The sequence below is a fragment of the Chelmon rostratus genome, chromosome 19 (assembly GCF_017976325.1).
Source record: "Chelmon rostratus isolate fCheRos1 chromosome 19, fCheRos1.pri, whole genome shotgun sequence".
NCBI lineage: Eukaryota > Metazoa > Chordata > Actinopteri > Chaetodontiformes > Chaetodontidae > Chelmon > Chelmon rostratus.
In genome coordinates, this window is record NC_055676.1 from 10,258,870 (window position 1) to 10,278,869 (window position 20,000).

Consider the following 20,000-nt stretch of genomic DNA (forward strand, 5'->3'; position numbering starts at 1 on the left):
AGAACACCTGAGGGAGAAGCAGCAGCTTGATCAAACCTAACGTTCAGCAAATCAAATAAGGTTGGAGGATTTTATTTTTGCATTCATTGTTTTTCCTGCTTTGTTTGCATCTCCATCAGCTGAGAGAAAATGATTTGCTCGGCCCTGGCAATCTCTGCAAGAGAAGCTCCATATTGCAAAGAGGGAAAAATAAATTGCTTTTTTTTTTCTTCTTTTTTTTTTCTCCCCAACATCGTGGTTCTGAGCGGATGTGAGAATGAATTTCAATAGTGCTGCGATTAGTTTCATATCAGATAGTGAGATGAGGGAAACTTATATTTTAGGAAAAAGCAGCATATCCTTATGCAGCATCTGCATGTGACAGCAGAAGCACCCTCCACTTCTAAAATATTTGTTTTACATGTTTTCTTTTCACCTGATTAAAATGTGCAATTAATTCTCAGTGGCTGGATATCAGTCCTCCTCCCCTCCAACACCAAACACTCCTGTTAATGGACGATAAAGAACAATTTCTCTTCTGCTTTCCCTCTCTCTTAACCTGATTTCCCTTCCCTGTCTCTGCTCTATTTTTTCCTCATCCCGTCTGCCTTCTCTTCTCACTCACTTTCTCATGTTCCCTTCCCTTCGTTCATAGTCTCACTCTCTGCTGTGTACACATGGTCTTATTTTTGCTTTTTCCTCCCTATACCCTCATTTATTTCCCTGCTGCTCCCTCATCTCTTTTGACTCCCACTTTATTTCTGTCTTGTTATCCTTTCCAGTTGCCACCTATCTTTCTTCCCCCCTGTTTCCTGTCCTCCTCTTTTATCTAAATCCACTCCTGACACACTTCTTCTCCCTCTCTCCCCTTGCAGAGTGGAGGCAGCGGGCTACCAGCGAGTGCTGCAGGTGGACCTGGAGGTGAACGGGCTGATGGTAATCCAGGGGGGAAGGGAGGTGACGTGGCAGGTGGAGTATCCACTCACCCGCACCCTGACCAGCGAGGTGCCGACCCTCATCCGCCTGGCGCCACAGGACCTGGGTGGCATTGTGCCACTGGCCATGGTGAGGAGGGGGGGGGTTGAGCTGTGGAAGTTGGAAGCTTGTGTGCATGCAGACATTTGTGCGTCTCCAAGCGTTGAAATCACTATTAATGCAGACTAAAGCCCCTGAGCACTCCAACAGCCCGTTTATGGTCTACACGTCTACTGACACAACTCTGCCTTTAACCTTGTACTCGTACCACACATCGTTGGAAAGCTAAGATTTGAGTGAATCGACTGAGGCAAACCATTTCAAGATACAATCACAACAGCGGTTACAATCAGTGCCAACATCAAACAACTAATTAAAAAATCAAGCAAATCACCAATGAAGTCTCATAGTAATTCAGTGATTGATACCACGGTATAATTACTCTTGAACTCCATTATGACTCCAGTAAGAATGCACCCAAAGGCAACATCTTGGTCCCAAGATGGCTGCCACACCCTGACCCCGCATAACACCTCACTTGTCCAATAGCCAATGAGAAAATGCACAGCCTTGTCTCTTCTTTTGTCTAAAGATCGAGCCGATTGCAAACAACTGGGGAGAAGACTGGTGTTGTCTTTAGACAATGAAACAGCAAAACTAAGGAATTCTGTGCAAACTGAATATACTTCCATTATTACACAGGGTTTGAAATGATAAAAATGGTCAATTGCCTCTATATAAAGATACGTAGCCTAAATATGACTTTAGAGAAACAAAATAGAAATAAGTATAGAAGAAATAAGTATGTAATAGAGAATAATAGAGATAAATATAATAAATTGGAGAATGCCTAGACATACTATTAGAAAAACATATGTAAAATATTCAGTTTCTGTGCTATTATCTATTTTTATTGAACATGAACTAAGGTACGGCATCATGCTGCATTATATCTACAGTACATATCTCTATTATAGCTAATAAGGGCCAGATATAGTAGTCAGTAGGCATCTATTTGCAAAAAAAAAAAAAAAACACTCCTATTACTCAATGCCAGCAGCACTTAGAGTGATTCTGACTGTTGAGGATATATCTTTTATTTCAGAGACCAAAACCATGTACTCCAAATGGTTCAACAGCCTTCAGCTTGCTTTGGGTACGCCTTGGATAGGCGTTTTAGGCTAATTTCGCAGGAATGGTAAGAGGTTTGTGGCAGGATTATAGCATGTCCAGGGACAATTCTTTACTCTGATTGGCTGGATGGCATGTGTTATTTTCAAAATACTGGGCAGGTCCTTCACAGCAACCCCATCATCCTTCTAAATCAACACAGAGAAGCAATAGTGCACAAGTGGTCCATCTGTTCAAAGTCTAACGTTTAACTTAAACTTGGATGTTTTGGAGTGCACCAGAGACCAATTAGAAATGAACGAATGGAAAACCAACCCAGACCATACATGCATAAATTGATTTTCTTAAAAAAAAAAGACATGATCCAAAAAGGACCGGCAGACAGATTTGGTACGGATAGAGCTGAGGACAGCTATTATCAATATGTGAAGGGAACACCAATGAAGCAGGAAAAGAGTGAAATTACATGTCATTTTTCCTGCACTTCACAGTTCAAACTCTCCATCTTGCCTCAAGAATCACATTTTTCTTCTGTGATGATTACGAGACACATCAGAGCAGGTCAGACCCACGTAGGTGTTGGACATTGACACACACATTTGAGACCTGCGCTGTCATGGAGGAAGTATTCAGATTGTTTGCTTACCATAAATTAAAGTATGAACACAGCACTGTAAAATACTCCATTACATTCCCTGCTTTGAAAATGATACGCAAGTAAAAGTATGTGAGTACAATCAGGCAAATGTACTTTGCTACAAGTAAAAGTATTCAAATCAGAAAATATAAAATATACTATTAAATATTTTATTGTCAGATAATTATTAATCTAATTTGTAAGCAACATTTTGCTGCTATAGCTGGTTGAGGTGGAACAAATATTTTGTAAAGGACTGCAACTAAAGATTATTTTCAAAATGGATAAATTTCCTGATTATATTCTTGATCAACCAATTGATTGTTTAGTTTGTAAAAATTAAAAAAAATAGTGAGAAATGCCACAATTATCCAGAGCCTGAAGTGGCATCTTCACAATGCTTATTTTGCACCAAAAAATTAAAATTACTGAAAGAAAAGATGAAAATCCTCACATTTGAGAAGCGGGAACAATAAAATGTTTAGTACAGGAAAATGACTTTTATAATGACGATTATCAAAATAGTTGCCAGGAAAGTAATTTGCAGTCAGTTGAATTAACTGATTCTAATCAAATAATTGATTCAGCTCTTCTTGTCTATATTATGGAGTTTAATCTGTAACAAAAAAAAAATCACATTTCATAATCTTCATATGTTTTGTTTGCAGAATCTTAATTCATAAAGCAACTAGTAACTGTAGTGGAGTAGAAGTATAAAGTCATATGAAAAGAAAGCATATAAGAAAAGTACAAATACCTCAGATTTGTACTTAAGTACAATACTTGAAATAAATGCCCTTAGCTACATTCCACTTCAGGGATAGCTGAGTCCCATTGCAGCAACTCAACGGGACCCAACTAACCCAATTAAATACATATAATTTGGGTCAGGTCTTGGTTATTAGGAAGCAAGTGGACCTGTGAAGACCTCTCCGAAAAAATACAGACTGCAGCCAGAAGGTATTTAGTGTCCTTAATTTCTTTGGTTCCATTCAAGCACACTGGGTTTGAAATGTAAAAATGTAAAAATTAAAGTGCTGAGCTTCATCTTACAGAGCATTTGAGGGTGTGTGTGGTAGCCCAATTTCAGAAAATACGACAGAACAATGGTCCAAAACATTCGGACAAAACAACACTGGGATGCTCTTGACTGGCTGAGTTAGTCAGCTCTCCCAAATCCAACTGAGCATGTTTTTCACTTGCTGAAGACCAGACTGAGGCTGAAAAGCGAAACACAGAGCATCAACACAGAGGACACCAATGTCTTCTGATGTTCTGCAGTCATAGGCTTCAGAAGTCATTGATGTGGATATAAACCCTCTCAAATTAAAGCTGAGACTGCATATTATAGTCATTGTTTCATGTCAAATCCAGTGTGCTCGAGTCCAGAGCCAACGCAATACAAAAATGTGTCCTAATACTTTCCAACTTCCCAACTGTAGAAGCAACAGAAAGCAAATGGACAGAAAATGAATTCAGCCTCAGAGTTTGACAGAATGAGCTAAACAGTGAAACAAAGTAAATGTTAAACACCCACATTACATCTGATATTTACAAGGATGATCATTTTTTACTTGGCAACGGTCTCTTCCACTTGTTGCGATGCAATGACTTTAACTTTTATCCGAGTAAAAAAATATGGCGAACAAGCAAAAGGTATCTATTTAAAAACTTGTGTTTTTCCACAATGTGAACATACAGTTATTATACTGCATATTGGATATTCATCACACAAGCAGGATAATCCTCTCAATGACTAACAACGGATATCACTTTGCCTAAGAACTATCTTCTGTTCTTTGCCAAGAGCTTCTTAGCTTCTAACCACACAGCTGGTTGAGAACAGTCCCTTGCTGTGAGCCTTTGACCTCTGCATGGAACAGACCTGTTAAAAGCATTTAGACTCTTTTTCAGTAGTGATTAATAATATGTGACAAATTATTATTATGCACTGGTCCCTTAAAAAAGCCAAGCCCAAGTACTTTTAACTCAAAGCATGCCCTTTTTAATTGTCAGTAATCTGAGAGCGGTTAATACCGCTCTCAGAGTTTGCGGACTGAGAAGTTAATTGAGTTTGGATTTAGACAGTCCAAACATGGATGAATTGGCAAGTGGCTTCAGATTGCTAATTGTATTATGATAATGACTATGTAAATTGTTTTTCCAAAATGAAAGGAAAACCATTCGGTATGCTGCAAAGAGATAAGAATAGTTTAATTTTCCTCGGTGATAGTGGCCACGTAAAAATCTAATGCCTTGGAGCACTCCATAAACTTTCATTAAGGCAATTTGGTGAGGCAGCAGTTTACCGCTGATTTATGGTTTCTGGCCAGTAGAGTAGCCTTGAGACTTTGACTATATTTCTCAACTTTTAATGCCTTTTTAAAAGTGAACAGCTTTCTTTGTCAATGTTGGAATGACTTTTCCACTTAATAAATAGGAAAGCCAAGTGTTGTGCAGTGCACGCCGTGTAGACAGGTGTGCAGGAAAATGTAATCAAGAAGGTGTCGAAACGTTGCATTGAGAGGACTCTCCTTGACAACTTGATATAAATAGAAGAAAGACAACACAACCTAATGATGTTAATAATGAAAATGATAATCACTTATATTTTTTTAAAATGGAGCAACATAAAAGCACAGGCAACAACAATGATAACAAAGGACAAAATACTGTGCAATAACAGTACTAAAATCCAAACTAAGATTGATAAAACCATCTAGATAAGGTCTCCAAAATACGTCTCGAGACCAGATTAGACTCCCAATTATCTTTAGTGTTGTAATGATTTGAACATTGATTTGAACATTTAATCACCAACTTTATTGCTGAAACGTCTTAGAAAGTTTGCAGGCTTATTCATGGAGTGCAGAGTGGGCTAAAAGTGGCCAGTAAATACAGCATATCAATAAGTTAACAGAACGCAAAACCAGCAAAATGTCTATCTGGTTCATCGAGAGCAGGAACAAGGAACAGCAACGCCGCACAGCTGCAAACAAAGCTCCAGTACAACATGGCAGACCACCGTATTTACTTACTTTCGCTCAGACAAACATCTGTGAACTCACACAAATGACTGCTGACCAACTGGGTCACTTTCCTAATGGTGTGTAAGACTGACCAAATGATTGTGGAAATAAACAGGTCTATCAGAGGAACATCAAAACATCAGTCAAGCATGGCTCTCTAGCCTCAAGAGAGTGATTGTGCAAAGAGAAAGATCTCTTCTGGCTGTTGGCATACATAAAGACCTGTCATCTGGGGGTTTGAGGAGGTTTATATGCAGTGCAGAGCCATCAGAAGTACACTAAAGTGGTATCTGAAATGAACTGGAAGCCCATGAAGGGAGGATGGGATGTTCTGACTGAATTTTCTTGACGTGGGAAGATTCTGCAAAAAAAAAAGTTCACTAAAAGTTAGACAATTTAAATTCAAGCGTTGCCCTGAAGTTTGTCCAACATTTCTGTGAACTTTCTCCACGTTAGAGTCAGTTACAATTTTTCATTGTCACAACTTTGCTTCTGTACTTTTGTACTTTGGGACTTGTGGCCAAGAAAAAGTGACTTTACTCCCTTCCTTGTAAGGTTAAACCTTACCTACCTTTAAATCTAACACTGCAGCAATGAAGGCACGTCTCAAAACAGCAGCCTTTTGTATAAGCAAAATTTCTGCTGTTGTATCCATCTGTCTGGCAGAATACAGTGAAACCCCAAAAACAGCTTTTGCTGTGGTTGCAGATGCTCTCCTCTTTTGTTAGTGATCATTCACGGGTGGCGACTTCAGTAAATTGTAAATTTAGACTCAGACTTTACGGCCTGTGGATGACATTTTCACTGCTCCATGTATGACAATTTGTTGTTGCCTTTTTATCTCATGATGCTAACTGTGCTACATTCTTCTGCGACTGTGTTCATCTTAGTAGCATTCATACAATATTTTTTTGACCTTCCATCAAATGCACTGTATTGTAAGTATGTTTTAAAGGCAGATAAGTCGACAAATTGTTTGATTAAACTGGGTGTTAGTAGTTCACATCAATCTCCACCTTTGCAGCAGAAGTTGAACGTAGGCACCGATCACTGCTGGCACTCAACAGTGCTCGTCTGTGTGCAGAATGCCAGACACCTCTGTTCCATAAAACTCTCATCTCGCTCTGATGCCTTCTGGCCTCCACTCCTACAGAGAAGCACACACATGCACACACTCGCACAGTCTGCCAAACATGAAATGCAGGAATTATTGCCGTCTTGATTTGACAGCAGCTTCAGACAGAACAAAATGGTGAGTAAAGTTTGGCCGGTCCAGGACTAACCTCCCAAATAAGTTGCTAACAGAGGTTTATTTCCTAAACCCAAACATTCGTCCTCCTGACAACTGCAATCACTGCATAAAGCAAGAAAGATCAGCACATTCATCCTGCAGCAGTGTACAAGGGCCGTCATTTCAGAACAGCTCCTTTTCCAGGATAATAAAATAATTTGTATTGTAGTCTAATCGATGACACACAATTCTGTCTTTTGTGGCTAGACTGGGTATTTTAGAATGCTAGATCAATGCTGAATAACTGCAGAAATCATTCGTCTTAACGGGTAATTTAACATTCGGTTTAAACTTGATTTTTTTCTGAAAATGAGAGCAATGAGAGAAGGCTCCTGGCATTGAGATGAGATAATTACACTTGTTCTCAAAGCACTTTCTCTTGTTTCTAGGAATATTTAACGGATCTTTATCTTCAAACAGAACAGAATAAGAGACTGCTGCATCAGGAAATGACATGTTATGTTGGAAAATTCTGAAGAACAAGTTGATTTGTATGGGAAACAGACTGAAAAGTGAATTGATTTAAGAAGAGGACATTATGGGGACTCAGCAAGAGACATATTACTTATCCAGGTTTACAGTATTTACTCAACATAAACAAGATCTACATAGCTACACAATAAACAAAGAAAATAATATCTTACACCGTGCTTTTGAATTATTCGCTCATATCAGCTTGACCTACATTCCTTTTCAATCAATTACTGTGAGGTTGTGGGTTATAAAGAATCCCTGCAGAGATGGACCTTGTGTCAAAGAGAAGGATCTATTTTGTTCAACCAAAAACAGCCATTATGTCGCTCGCACCATAGCCACCAGGCTCCATTCACAGAAACAGCCATTTTTTTTATTGCAAAACACACTTCATTTGAGCTTGGCAGAAAGAGAATAAAAATCACCAAAACTATCTTCGTCTATCTTTCACTGTTCCAACAATTTTCACCAACTCTCAAAATAAACCCTTAATTCATCGAATCGGGAGGGGAGTGAGAGAGAGGGCGGACTTCAGAGAAGAAGCATTGGAAAACTGCCTGTAGAGGCAGAATATTTTCATATCTAACTTCAGATTTACTTTCACAGGTTTAACTATGTGGAACAGATTTTCCCTGTGAAAAAACAATGATTACCGGATAACGGAAACTCTGCTTGTGTGACACCTGTCCGTCACGCAGTGCATTCAGTGCAGCAGCCCAGGCCCACGCAAGAACAGCCACCGCGGTACTGCTGCTTTTTTTTTTTTTCCACAGTCGAATGTATGGTTATTGTTGGGGTTTTTTTTACAAGTTGACTACATGTTTGAATTTGGAATATTCGTTGACAGCCCAAATTAAGATGAAGAATTCTTGCATGGGAGTGTGTCTGGAGGGGAGACTGTTACTCTCAGTAGTTCTCTGGCTCAGTTTATAACACCACTCCCCGCCTCCACCCACCTCCCTGTAGCCTTTTCCTCTTACTTAACGATAGGTCTTATGCATTACGGTGGCATTATTAACTCATTGAACTCAATTTGTGAATACCTGCTCATTATCACCAAGGCAAATGCCTGTACATTGTTTGTACTTGCCTAATATGACATTGCTTTTTCAGATTCTAAAGGGACAATCAGAGAGATAAAATTGTGCAACCCAGAACCAACAACGTAGATGGGAAGAGAGACAGTAAAAGCATTTCATTAACAAGCCTGAAAGAACATGCCAATGGAGAGTGCGCTACTTTTACTGCATCCTCCAATGAATTTTTGATCTTTCTCTTTCCGCGCTGTGCCTCTCTGTTGGCTCATTAGAAGAGACAGCCAATGTGGCCCCCATAGCTCTTTACAGTACATCCCAAATGCTATCATTAGCATTTTATTCATAGCCTCTGAAACCCACTCCATTTCAAACTCAATAACATTTGCTTTGTTCTCACAGTTCCATAGCATTATAATCAGGGGCATTAGCGGGAGGCTCAGCGTTAGCTTGTTTTTTGGTCACGGGTGAGCGCCTTTGTTTCGAATAATTACAGTTTGGCCAAATGCAACTTTCTCCATATTGACTCCGCACCAGCATTTGACAGATAGTGACAGACTGAGGCAACAGAATTAGTAAGACGTTGTGTCCTCTGCAGTGAAGGGAAACAGATAAGTCAAAGAAAAAGCAGGCCTCATATCTGCAATTTACACACACTGTTATCGCAGCATCAGGACCAGCCAGCGGTATTCAAGCAGGCTGCCATCAGTCACACTGTCATGCTGTCAGGAACTGTATTTGGAAATGGTCTGGCAGAGCACTAATAGGCTGTGCAGTGAGGCTATCCACTGGCATGCTAAGTGTCCTCAAGGCAGCATTAGCCATCTGAATGCAGCCATAATGCCCCCTTATAGCTTAATTAAGTCCTCTTGTGTATATAGGAGACTCTAATTTACGGTGCTATCTTTCTCCTGTGCATTTTGACAACATTAATTTTCCCTTTCGCTCTTACTCTTGTTGGATTCAGCCTATGCACCGGGCTTGTGCCTCGCTCCTGGTCTTGATTATGATATACTGCTAGTCTGAGAGAGAGAGAGGTGCAGAAAGACATGCAGAAAGACTGACAGATGTGGTGGACATGTCTGCATTCGAGCCATGCTGGAGTTTTGGAGGTCATCTCACTGAAATCTGTTTGACATAAGCAAATAAAGGAGGATCCCTTTGACAAACTATGTAATGATGACACTATTTCTAGCTTGGCATTTCCAAATTGTTTTCTTATTACTCTTTTATTAGTTATCGACCAGTGTATCCACCTGTATTGATATTAACACAGCAACCAGCAATTATTTTCATTATTAATGATTGATTAATCTGCTGATGACTTTCTTAATTAGACGTATCATTGTTTGGTCTGTTAAATGTGGAAAAATACACATTTATTTCACAATCCCAAGGTGACATCTTCAAAAAAAAACAAACAAACAAACCTGACATTGGAGAAGCTGAAAACAATACATGCATTCAAATTACCTCCTCACAGATGTCTGCTGCCATTCATGTTGCAGTTTACACCTATGTCTGGCCACACTCATGTATGTAGTAAAGACTTTGAAGGGATTTAATAAAAGGTATTATTAACACCTTTAATTATCACTAAACTAACATGTATGATTCCAGTGAATAATTTCCAGTGAGAAACATGTTGTCTTCAGTTAGAGACTATTGTTACAGAGGAGCACAGAGGACTGATAGATGGTGCAACAACAATCACCTGAAGCTCAATATCAGCAGAACCAATGAGCTTGTGGGGACTAAAATGCTTGAATATGGATGTTGTTGCAAAGAAGCTTCAAACCGTAAAATGTGAACACTTCACACACATCAGCACTACCAACAGCACAGAAGAATTATACAATCAGCACAGTTTCAAGGTGGAGACCCAAGATCAGTGTCACCAATTCAGCATCTGACCAAATGTGAAACATGGTCACAATCTGACCTTCTGTTCCTGAGTTATTGTGTTGAATAATGGCCAAAAAAAAGTGGTTTTGCAGAACATTATGATGTCACAGTGACACTGAATTTTAACCTTTCAGAGATGAAATGTCATCACTTCATCATTTTGTCCTGTGAGACATTTGGGTGAAATTTTGTCATAATTAGCATATGAATTCTTGAGTTATGGCCAAGTTTTTTTGAGCTCACAGTGACCTTTGAGCACAGTTCATCCTTGAAGCCAAGGCATTCCTGAGATATCTTGTTCACGAGAATGGGATGGATGGACGGAGAACATAATGCTTCAGGCCACAGCTGTCGCCAGCAGAGCATAAAAATGACTTGAACTTACATTTCATGTTCAAATAGTTTCCCATTAATTTTATGTTGACTGACGCATCAGTAAATCAACAAGGTGGTGTCAGATCTACTCAATGTGTCTAAAGAAAGAGGCAGCATTGCAAAATGAGTATATTAAAAAGTCATGATTTAAATTGAAATGGGGAACATATCAGCAAGCAGTCTGTTATTTGCATATCTGACAGACATGGGGCAACATTGTAATTAATTTTGAGTCATTTTTCACTTTAGCTGAATTTATGGTCTCCACCATTAATAAATGTCTGGCTCTTTAGCTGCTAAATGCTCAACTTTGTTCACCAGCTAACTTTGTATGTGAACCAAAACAACTAGCTGAAAGAAGCTGAATAGCTCTGTAGAGCTGATGGAGCTGTAGGGTCAGGCGATAAATCACTACAAGCGACTCTTTTCACATTAAACCCAGTCACTTGATCCCTTGTTATTAGAAGAATATTGATTATAGCTGCTTAATGTGTGAAGAAGCCTGTAGATATATAGAGCTCATCCTAAGGCAACGAAAACACAATTCTTATATTCAGGTCATTATACACTAATGAAAACATACTTTTTATTTATTATTTACGAAAACAAGATATTTAAATCAAAGTACGGAACATGTCAGCATACAACTTCAGGCTATACGTATTGTATCTTATATAGTGTATGTTCTAATTCTGAACAAAAGACAAACTCATTGGTCAGACTCTTGTCTGCATATATTAGAAGCGAGAAGCTCTCCCCTCTTGCTCAAGAACCTCAGCCAAGCTGGCTTTGAGCGAGTTAGATAACCCTCATTTGCTCCACTGCAGCCGCTCTGTGGCCGCAGTAGCAGGAGAGTCAGTAGTAGAGTGAATGTTCGAAACTGTGAGCATGAGGCAGCGTTGCAGAGAATACTCCCCCTGGATGAATAACACACACAAACTGTATGCAGTCTGATTTGCTCATTTTTAACTGGGGGGATGGCCCAAAAGGGCCCCACATCTTATTAGATGCATATATAGATATACTAAATATTAGATATTACAGAATATTATAAATCCAAGACAAAACTGACAGAAGTACAGGACTGAGAGGAAAAAGGCGCAATTACAAATCTGCCTGCTGCTCCTCAGCACCACGGACAGCGCCTTGGATTAACGCACAAACCTCAGACAGATAAAGGATCAGGGAGTCAGGCAGACAAGTCTAACACATTTAACGAACAGTCTGCTACTAGGGAATGGAAAGGGGGAAAATAAGGAGGATGCATTTTGGTCATTTTGCTAACAGGGGGATGGTATTCCTCTTCATCCTCCCTCAAATCGCCTGCTGACTGTACACATGTCTTCTGTACTGCAGACACATGCACACAAACTTTCGTCCTCTCCTCTCTCTTGCCTCTTCTGTGTCACTCAGGCTTTACTTTAAAGCTAAAGCCTGTCCATTCCGTAATTTGTTGTTGCGTGTTTGTTTACTTTTTGCTGGCTCGCCTTCCCTCTCCCTTTCCCCACTCTGTCAGTCTGGCTTGAGAGTGTTTTATTTGGCCAGTTAGGACCAGGGTCCAGCACAGTGCAGCTCTACTGGCTTATTCTAATCAAACAGCCTCCAGAAACAGGAGAGGGGTCCTCAGAGCATGGACAGGCTTTATCAGGGGCAGCCAATTTGCCACTGCTGACTTTAGCGTTTCCTCACCCAATGTCAAAGAGTGTGAAAGTTTGACAAGGGGAAAAGACAGGTGTTTATATTTAATCTTGCTAAAAGTATTCAGTGCTCGCAGGTCACAATAACAAAATCCAACAGATTGTCAGGCCAACAGGTTATGTAATAAATCAATATCTAATTAATGAGAAGAGTATAAATCACTGCAGGTCCTGAGTTAATAATCAATAATGGTATTTCTTACTCCTGGTCATGGCACAATGCCCCCAAACTGCCCTCAACTCTTTATTTGCTAATATTGCAATTATAGCTGTTTTGCCAATTGTTTTAAATCAGTGGAGACACAGGAGTTGATTGTTCAGCTTATTTTATCCTCAGGGAAAAAAAAATCACATTCAACTAACATGGCTATGCAGACATATAAAAAAAAAGCAATTTTCCATCTTTTCCCCAGTTCCATCACTTCCCCCGTCATTTCAGTTATCAGCACCTCTCTCCGGCATCTTCAGCGTCGCAGTGCAGAATAACTTGGATCCTGCGCCTTTTTCTGAAGCTATAACCACAAAAAGATTACATTCTATGAACACCGCTCTCCCCTGCTGTTGTATCACCATTTCTAAAAAAAAAAAAAAAAAGAAGAAGAAGAATGTTGATTCCTCCTGCCTTTGCTTTCATTTCATCTGCCGCTATAGGCTGTGAGATGTTCGGATGTTTGCGAGTGGCAGGGGGGAGACTGTAGAGGTGCTGGAGGGAATAGACTTTTTATTGATAATTGATATGAACTGAATAGCTGAGAGTGCTGCAGTGGCAATATAAATCGTACTCGCAGCACTCACGGCACTGTAGGCCAACACAGCACAGGACCTGTGAGCTTACTGTCAGCTGGTTAGTGAATAGTTAAGCTGTGGTTCTCCGCAAGTCAGAGGCATCTGTTCAGTCAATGAATAATAAATTGCTGGCCAGTGTTAAGCAGTGTTGAGGGGCCTGATCTCAGCTAAACATATCTCAGATGTCTCCTTCCACTCCTCCCTTGTTCCCTTTGAATAAGTATATATCATTAGTCATGAGTGTTCTCTTGTCTTACACCCTCTCTGGTGCAGGCTATACTTTAACAATTCACACACATAAGGTAGTAATGCGACTCTGTTGTTAATTACTGTGCATTGCTTCATTTTGCATTTATAGCAACAATAATATTTGAGATGTAGCTGGAGGTCCGTGTGTTTACTCAGGAAAAGCAACTATTATTATAAGATTATTCATGCTCGCAGCCAGAGCAAGCTTCTCGACCATTGTTCGCTGAAAGATTGCAGCATGGTTGGTGCAGTGGCTGGCACTGTCACCTCAGCAAGAAGATAATGGGTTTCAATCCACCAGACGGCTAGGGCCTCCCTGTGTGAAATCTGGAAACTTACCCCATGTCCAGGTGCTTAATTTCCCCCTAAAGCCCAAAGTAAAGCAGGAGGTGAGGTTAACTGGCAACTTTTAGGGTGCTTTTACACCTGTAGTTTGGTTTATTTTGTCCAGAACGAGGAAAGACACTGTATATAAGATAACTTATGTTGTTGCCTTTGAGTTCTGGCCAGTCTGTGTTCACACTGGCTTTTTGCAAAAGAGTTACTTTGCCATTTAATCTATGTCTTTTAGACAAAGAATACATTTAATTGGTCTATTCATCTCAGAACTAAGGCCACCTGGCAAAAAAAAAAAAAAAGATATCCACTGTTGAATGACTGTAAACAATACATGACAAGAAGTGTCTCTCGCTCACTGTATAACACAAAATGTCAAACTTTAACAAAGCCTGAGTTCAGGGCTGGACTGGGACATAAATAAATAAATAAATCAGCCCTGGCATTTGGCCCAGACCTACAAACAGCCGCACACTTCCTATGCTTGCACACACCTTCAATGCATGTGGTGTTAACTGTTACATCTGATCTTACCAAAAAGAGCTTTATGGCCCCTGAGGAATGGTGAATGAGTCACAGTGAGAACAAATGAGAGGGCGAACAACTCCTCAAAGAAGCGAGAACCAGTAATACAGAGGGAGAGAAGAGCGAGAGGGAGAGGGAGAGGCTGATAAATGATCTGATGAACAGAGCTTAGTACTGAGAAACTGTTAAACAGTAACCAAAATACAAATCTTTTTTTTTTTCTTTTTTACAGTACTTCAAGTTGCACTCTTTTTTTGTTTTTGTGGTCCAAAGCAAATGAAGTAGACTGCAGATGCTCAGAATCTTTATGTTTTCTGTATCTTCTTCATTCATGTCTGGTGAGGCTCTCACTCTTTGGACAGGTGGATGTAACTTCACCTGCAGCACGGAAAAGGTTGTCCTAAACATGTTCCTCCACACTTCTCTTCCTCTGCATGGTCAAATTCTATTACCAAGCCACAGTACTCTCCATACGGAGTTCTTGCAAAATGCATTATAGATAGCAGACTGTTTTAAAATAGTGTTTATAGTTTAACAGTTTACATGATATTCTTGAGACATTAACACCATTGTAATGCCGGCTTCTCTCTCCTGATACTGGATTTAGTAAATCAATCAGGATTTTTTTCTTGCAAGTAACAGAACTGTATCTTTAGTAGAGCCAGAACAGAAAGATTCACACTGCTGCATCGCATCGTATTACTTGTGACGGGGCTTAATTGAATCGTTGTTGGCAACTAACGTTCTTAAACACATCATATCACTGAACATGCATCTAGAGACGTATCGAATTGGTCTCAGCTGTAAAATGCGCTCCCCTGGTAGTGTGTCTGTTTATACTGTAATACCACATACTTTACTCCACATGCTGAGGTAGCAACTGCTTTTGCTTTCATGACCACCATAGCATCCACAGGTCCAGGATCCACTACCTATATAGTAGAGGCTATTAACGAATGATCTTTACTGCATTCAAACGCAGTACCGCTGTAGTATACATACCAGTGTTTGAGGTTTATGCCATCTTTGTTCCGTCTCAGCGCAGGAGAGGACAGGGCAGTACTACAGACATCCCGCACTCTGAAAAATGGGCTGTCTGACACAGCAGACAAAACAGCTGCAGCTGCACAAGAGCAGGAACGCTGAACCAGGACAACTAGCTAAGAATCATGTCATCTGAAATGCATATATAGAAACAGTCTGTATCACACCTGAAGGTAAGTAATTAAGTACAAAAGATAAAGGATTGACACAATGAAAATAAGCAGGAATATATAGATAGCTGAGTGAGTGAATAGATATTTCTGTGTTTATACACCTGATGCAAATCCCTAAAATCCATATCAGATATTTCAGATATCACAGCTAATGTTTTGGGATCAATGAAATAAACTTCCCATTTGTTCCAGTAGTTATACAGACTGACCAGTAATGGTCACATAGTCACATCTTCTTGAGTTTAAAGTTTGGCGTCTGGTTGAAAAGATGTCTGTTTCCACTTTAAATATTACAGTTTTTTATGCATTTTTAAAATGTGTAATGATATTTATAAACTATGGGCTCAAACCAGGCTATAATTAGCCAGTGAATCCTGGTCTGTATCGGAACTAACGCATAGATCCCACTGAGCAACGTGTATTCCTCTGTGGGATTGAACAGGAGAACTGCTAAAATACACATACTAGGATACGAGCTCCCAGGAGATTTAATACGTACTCAGGTGACAGCACCAATGACTGTCAGCTACGCTTGACCTCAGGTGACTCCTAGGACTCAACGGCAGCCGTAACAGCCAGGAGCACTAATGACCCAAGTGATATCAGTGTCTCTTCTGATGTATCAAGGAAAATGCCCATGCTGACACGGTGAGTGTGTTGCATTCATGTTACCATGGCATGGATCAGGAGATCACTTTCTCAACAGTGCACGATGAACGAACGATTTAGTTTTGTTTTTGAGTTGAAGCTAAAATCCCACATCTACCCTCAAACAGTCCAGTGGCTGGTCTGGACACCTTTTGTTTAGTCCGCTACAGGCTTCGATTGACAGCTTTTACACAAGCCTGATCAAACTGTGCTAAACAGGCACCACAGTTTGCTTAAATCAAACTGAACAGATTAGGTGTGAAAGCACCTTCATTTCCTCCTACAGTCCCAAGTAAATGAGGTCAGATTCTGCCAGTAGATGTAAACTGGAGCGTGAATTGTTGTCTGTCTATATCTGTTAACCTTGAAATAGACCTATCCAAGATCCAAGTAATTTATTGTCATAAGCATTAAAAATGGCCTCAGTGTGTTCTTGTACAATAATGGGTGGGTGTTCACAGAAAGTACAATTATTTCGCAAAGGAAGAAAAGTGTCAAAAATCACGACAAAGTGACATATGGCACTAATGGGCAAACATAATTAACTGCAGCTTGAAGCAGACTGGCATATGGACACTGAATGTGTATCACTCTTGTGTTTTGAGCTGTACTTGGAAACTGCTCATCATCTGTAGCGATTTTCTCCTGTGCGTGTTTGTGGTTTTTAAATACACGAATCAAGGCCAAACAATGCCTTCAACCCATTACGCGTGATCCCCATAGATTAAATTAGTCGATGTGTGATGTTATGGCGTGGTCACACAATCGCAAGGTTTCAGGATCAAACAGGAAGAGGAATCCAAAATGGTTTCAAACATCCTCTCGGGCCACCCAGTCACCACACTCAGGAAAACGTTGCTCCGACTTTTGTGCCTTTGACTCCACAACACCAGCGTCTGTCCTTGAGCTTTCAGACGTTCGCATGTGGTAACTACTCTCCAAACAGTGCTTCTGTAGGTCGTCTGCTACCCTACACACATCATTCACGCACAACCATATCAGCCCCCGCACACTCCTGCCTTGTACCGCGGCTGCACAGAAGTGTAATGGCCTTTTATCGATTCTTCCTTCTCTCGTCGTCTTTCTCCTCTCCTTTCTTGCTCTCTTCTTGCACTGCAATGAGAGGTTGTTAAGATAAGCTGCGGCGTGAGGAGAGAGCCATGCCTCTTCTTTCTTTGGGCAGGGCGGCAAGGGTGTTTTTGCGCTTCCGTTTGAGTGTCAACATTAGCGTATATACTGTATGTAGCATGCGCTTGAGGGCTAAAAATACAGCCATTTGGAGACATGAGTGTTTATCTGCTGCTGTGTACAAATAGGCCCCATGAATAGGACACACGCTTTAGCCACTCATAACCCCAGGAGGGTATTAGGCAGCCAGGCGATGCTCGATGAGAGGTGGGCGGATTTCATGGAAAAAGATCCTGTCTTTTGGGCCTCATGCTTCACTCCAGCTGTCTCGCTGAATTTCACTTAACTCCAGCTGAGAGATCATGTGTTTATGATCGTGCGAAGTACATCTGGGCTCAGTGAATATTCAGTTCTTTGTGGCACAAACAGTCTCAAGAACACACGTTGAAGCTCATTAAGGCCTCTGTCTTCACAGTGTTGTTCCACTGCTAATGACTCATTGAGTGAAAACAGACACTTCATAGCATGTAGCAACCCAGACCATACATACAATACTTTTTTTATAAGTGTTTATTTGTCACCAGAGACCTCATAAGTACATCCTGATGTCCGTAGGAGAAAATATTCAGCGAGGAACAGTTGATGCGACGCTCTCAGATGGTGAGTGTTGGCTTTATGGCATACAATGTGCGCAAATCAGAAATGTGATTCATACTCAAATTCAAGTTTAGAGACTGAGAGATGGTGAACTTCTGACCAACATGCACACTGACTTGAACATGTCTAGCATACACCCACATGTTCATATTATATCATAATGAACCTGAAATGCATTAGAAGCCAGATGATTCTGCATCATGCAACTGCACAGAATAGCACTAAACGGCTCCTTTTCACCAGAACATCATAATACCTCATCTCCCCCCTGCCTCTTCCAGACTTCCAGGAACAGATTTGGTATCCCTTGCCGCAGGCCAAACAAATTCACAGATGCTGTGAGAGAGATTTGTGATAAACTGCGACAGTTATTCACACAGTTAAAATATGTGAATATGTAAGAAAAGCTTTGGATCACCTCTTTCTAAATAGGAGGTTTAAAAAAGGCAGAAGTTCAAGGTGAAATGACTGGAAACCTCAGTGAAAAGCTGAAATTGGATTTTCATTGTTCATTTTAAAAGACTCTGAATAGATGGCGGACAGCAATAACACTGCCCATGTCAGAGCACAGAGTCATCTCTCTGAGATTGTGCTTTGAGTGAGAAAGTCCTGCTCAATTTCACTCTTTCTTCTTCTTTTCACCTTTTCATGATAGGGGTTTAGTGAGGAGGTGGTTAAAAAGGTAGAGGACATAACATTTAAGAAGCAACAGTGGCACCTGCCCACGTTTTTAGTTCTCATTTTAATTCATGGGCAAAGAAAAGGGTGTTTTAGACACGCTTGACTGGAGTTTTACTGTAACATCAGCCTGTTGTGAGACAGTTGTTGCCTTCACCGTCAGTAGAGGTAGAGAGTGGAGTTACGTTTTAAAACAATAATGTCTATTTTTCCATTCTTCAAAGAGGATCTAAGTGTAACATATTGGCAATCTTCATGAAAAAACTTCCAAACAGATGTCAAAGAGAGCGATCAGAAACAGAAGAATATGATGTATGAGTGGGAAGGTGAGACAGAGTTGTGGAGTTCCTTAATCTACTGTTGAGTTTTAAATGACGGATTTTTTTTTTCTCAAAAGGAGCATGAGGGGGCAGAAACAAAGCAAATAGAGAGGCACCAATTTTGATGAACAAAGAGCTGTCTGGAGACCAGTTTTCCTTTGCCTTTCAAAGGTTTGGGCCCCTTAGTAGTCTTTTTATTGAAACTAAGCTGTGATGAGCAGGATCCGCTGTTACAACACATCCTCTGTACAACCAACACACTGCGAGCTCAAGGATTACCAGACGTTGTCTTAATTGATCTCATTATCTGCTTCCTGCTCCTCTATAATGCTTTCCACTCTCGAGTGTATCATGTGATATCTCTTGAACGCCAGCTATTTGACATAAAGTATTATTGTCTTCTCTTTTTTTTCCACTTCAGATGAGTTTCAGGGGAATAGCTCTAAAAGACTCAAATGACTCTAGTGGGATCCTGCTGTAAACCATTCATTAAAGGGGAGATCCACAATTCTACAAATCAAAGTCCTCTTCTCTCCTTGAGGCTAGTAGCTCGAGGCTACGTTAGCTGCGACTAGCAGAGCACATGTGAAGCCCCTGACCAAACTGTCAGTGGTCACATTGTGGGTAATGTAGGCAGCAGGGTTTGACAAGAAAGAAGAAGAATGTGTATGATAAAAATCATGATGCTTCAAGCTCTGCTGCATTGATTTTAATCCTTATTTTAGTGTCCTGACAATGTTATAGGACACAACAATTTAATAAATGTTTAGAACACACTATAATTTAGTAGTAGGCAGATGTGTTTATTAATGTGTTTGCTAACAACTTTAACTGCTGTGGGCACCAATGATTGGAGACAGGCATGCAAAACAGATAATTAATGACAACTATAGTAAAACACAGTTGCAATAATATGAAATATGTGTATA

General features: G+C 40.2%; 1 protein-coding gene across 1 annotated transcript in view; it reads left to right on the plus strand.

Moving 5' to 3' along the window:
• The window catches only part of LOC121622874 (transmembrane protein 132C-like), a 149,239-nt gene that overhangs the window by 105,341 nt on the left and 23,898 nt on the right, over positions 1 to 20,000 (plus strand). Inside the window, exon 5 of the mRNA XM_041959921.1 lies at positions 855 to 1,044. Coding sequence (XP_041815855.1) covers positions 855 to 1,044 — 190 coding nt within the window. The remainder of the gene's footprint in view (positions 1 to 854; positions 1,045 to 20,000) is intronic.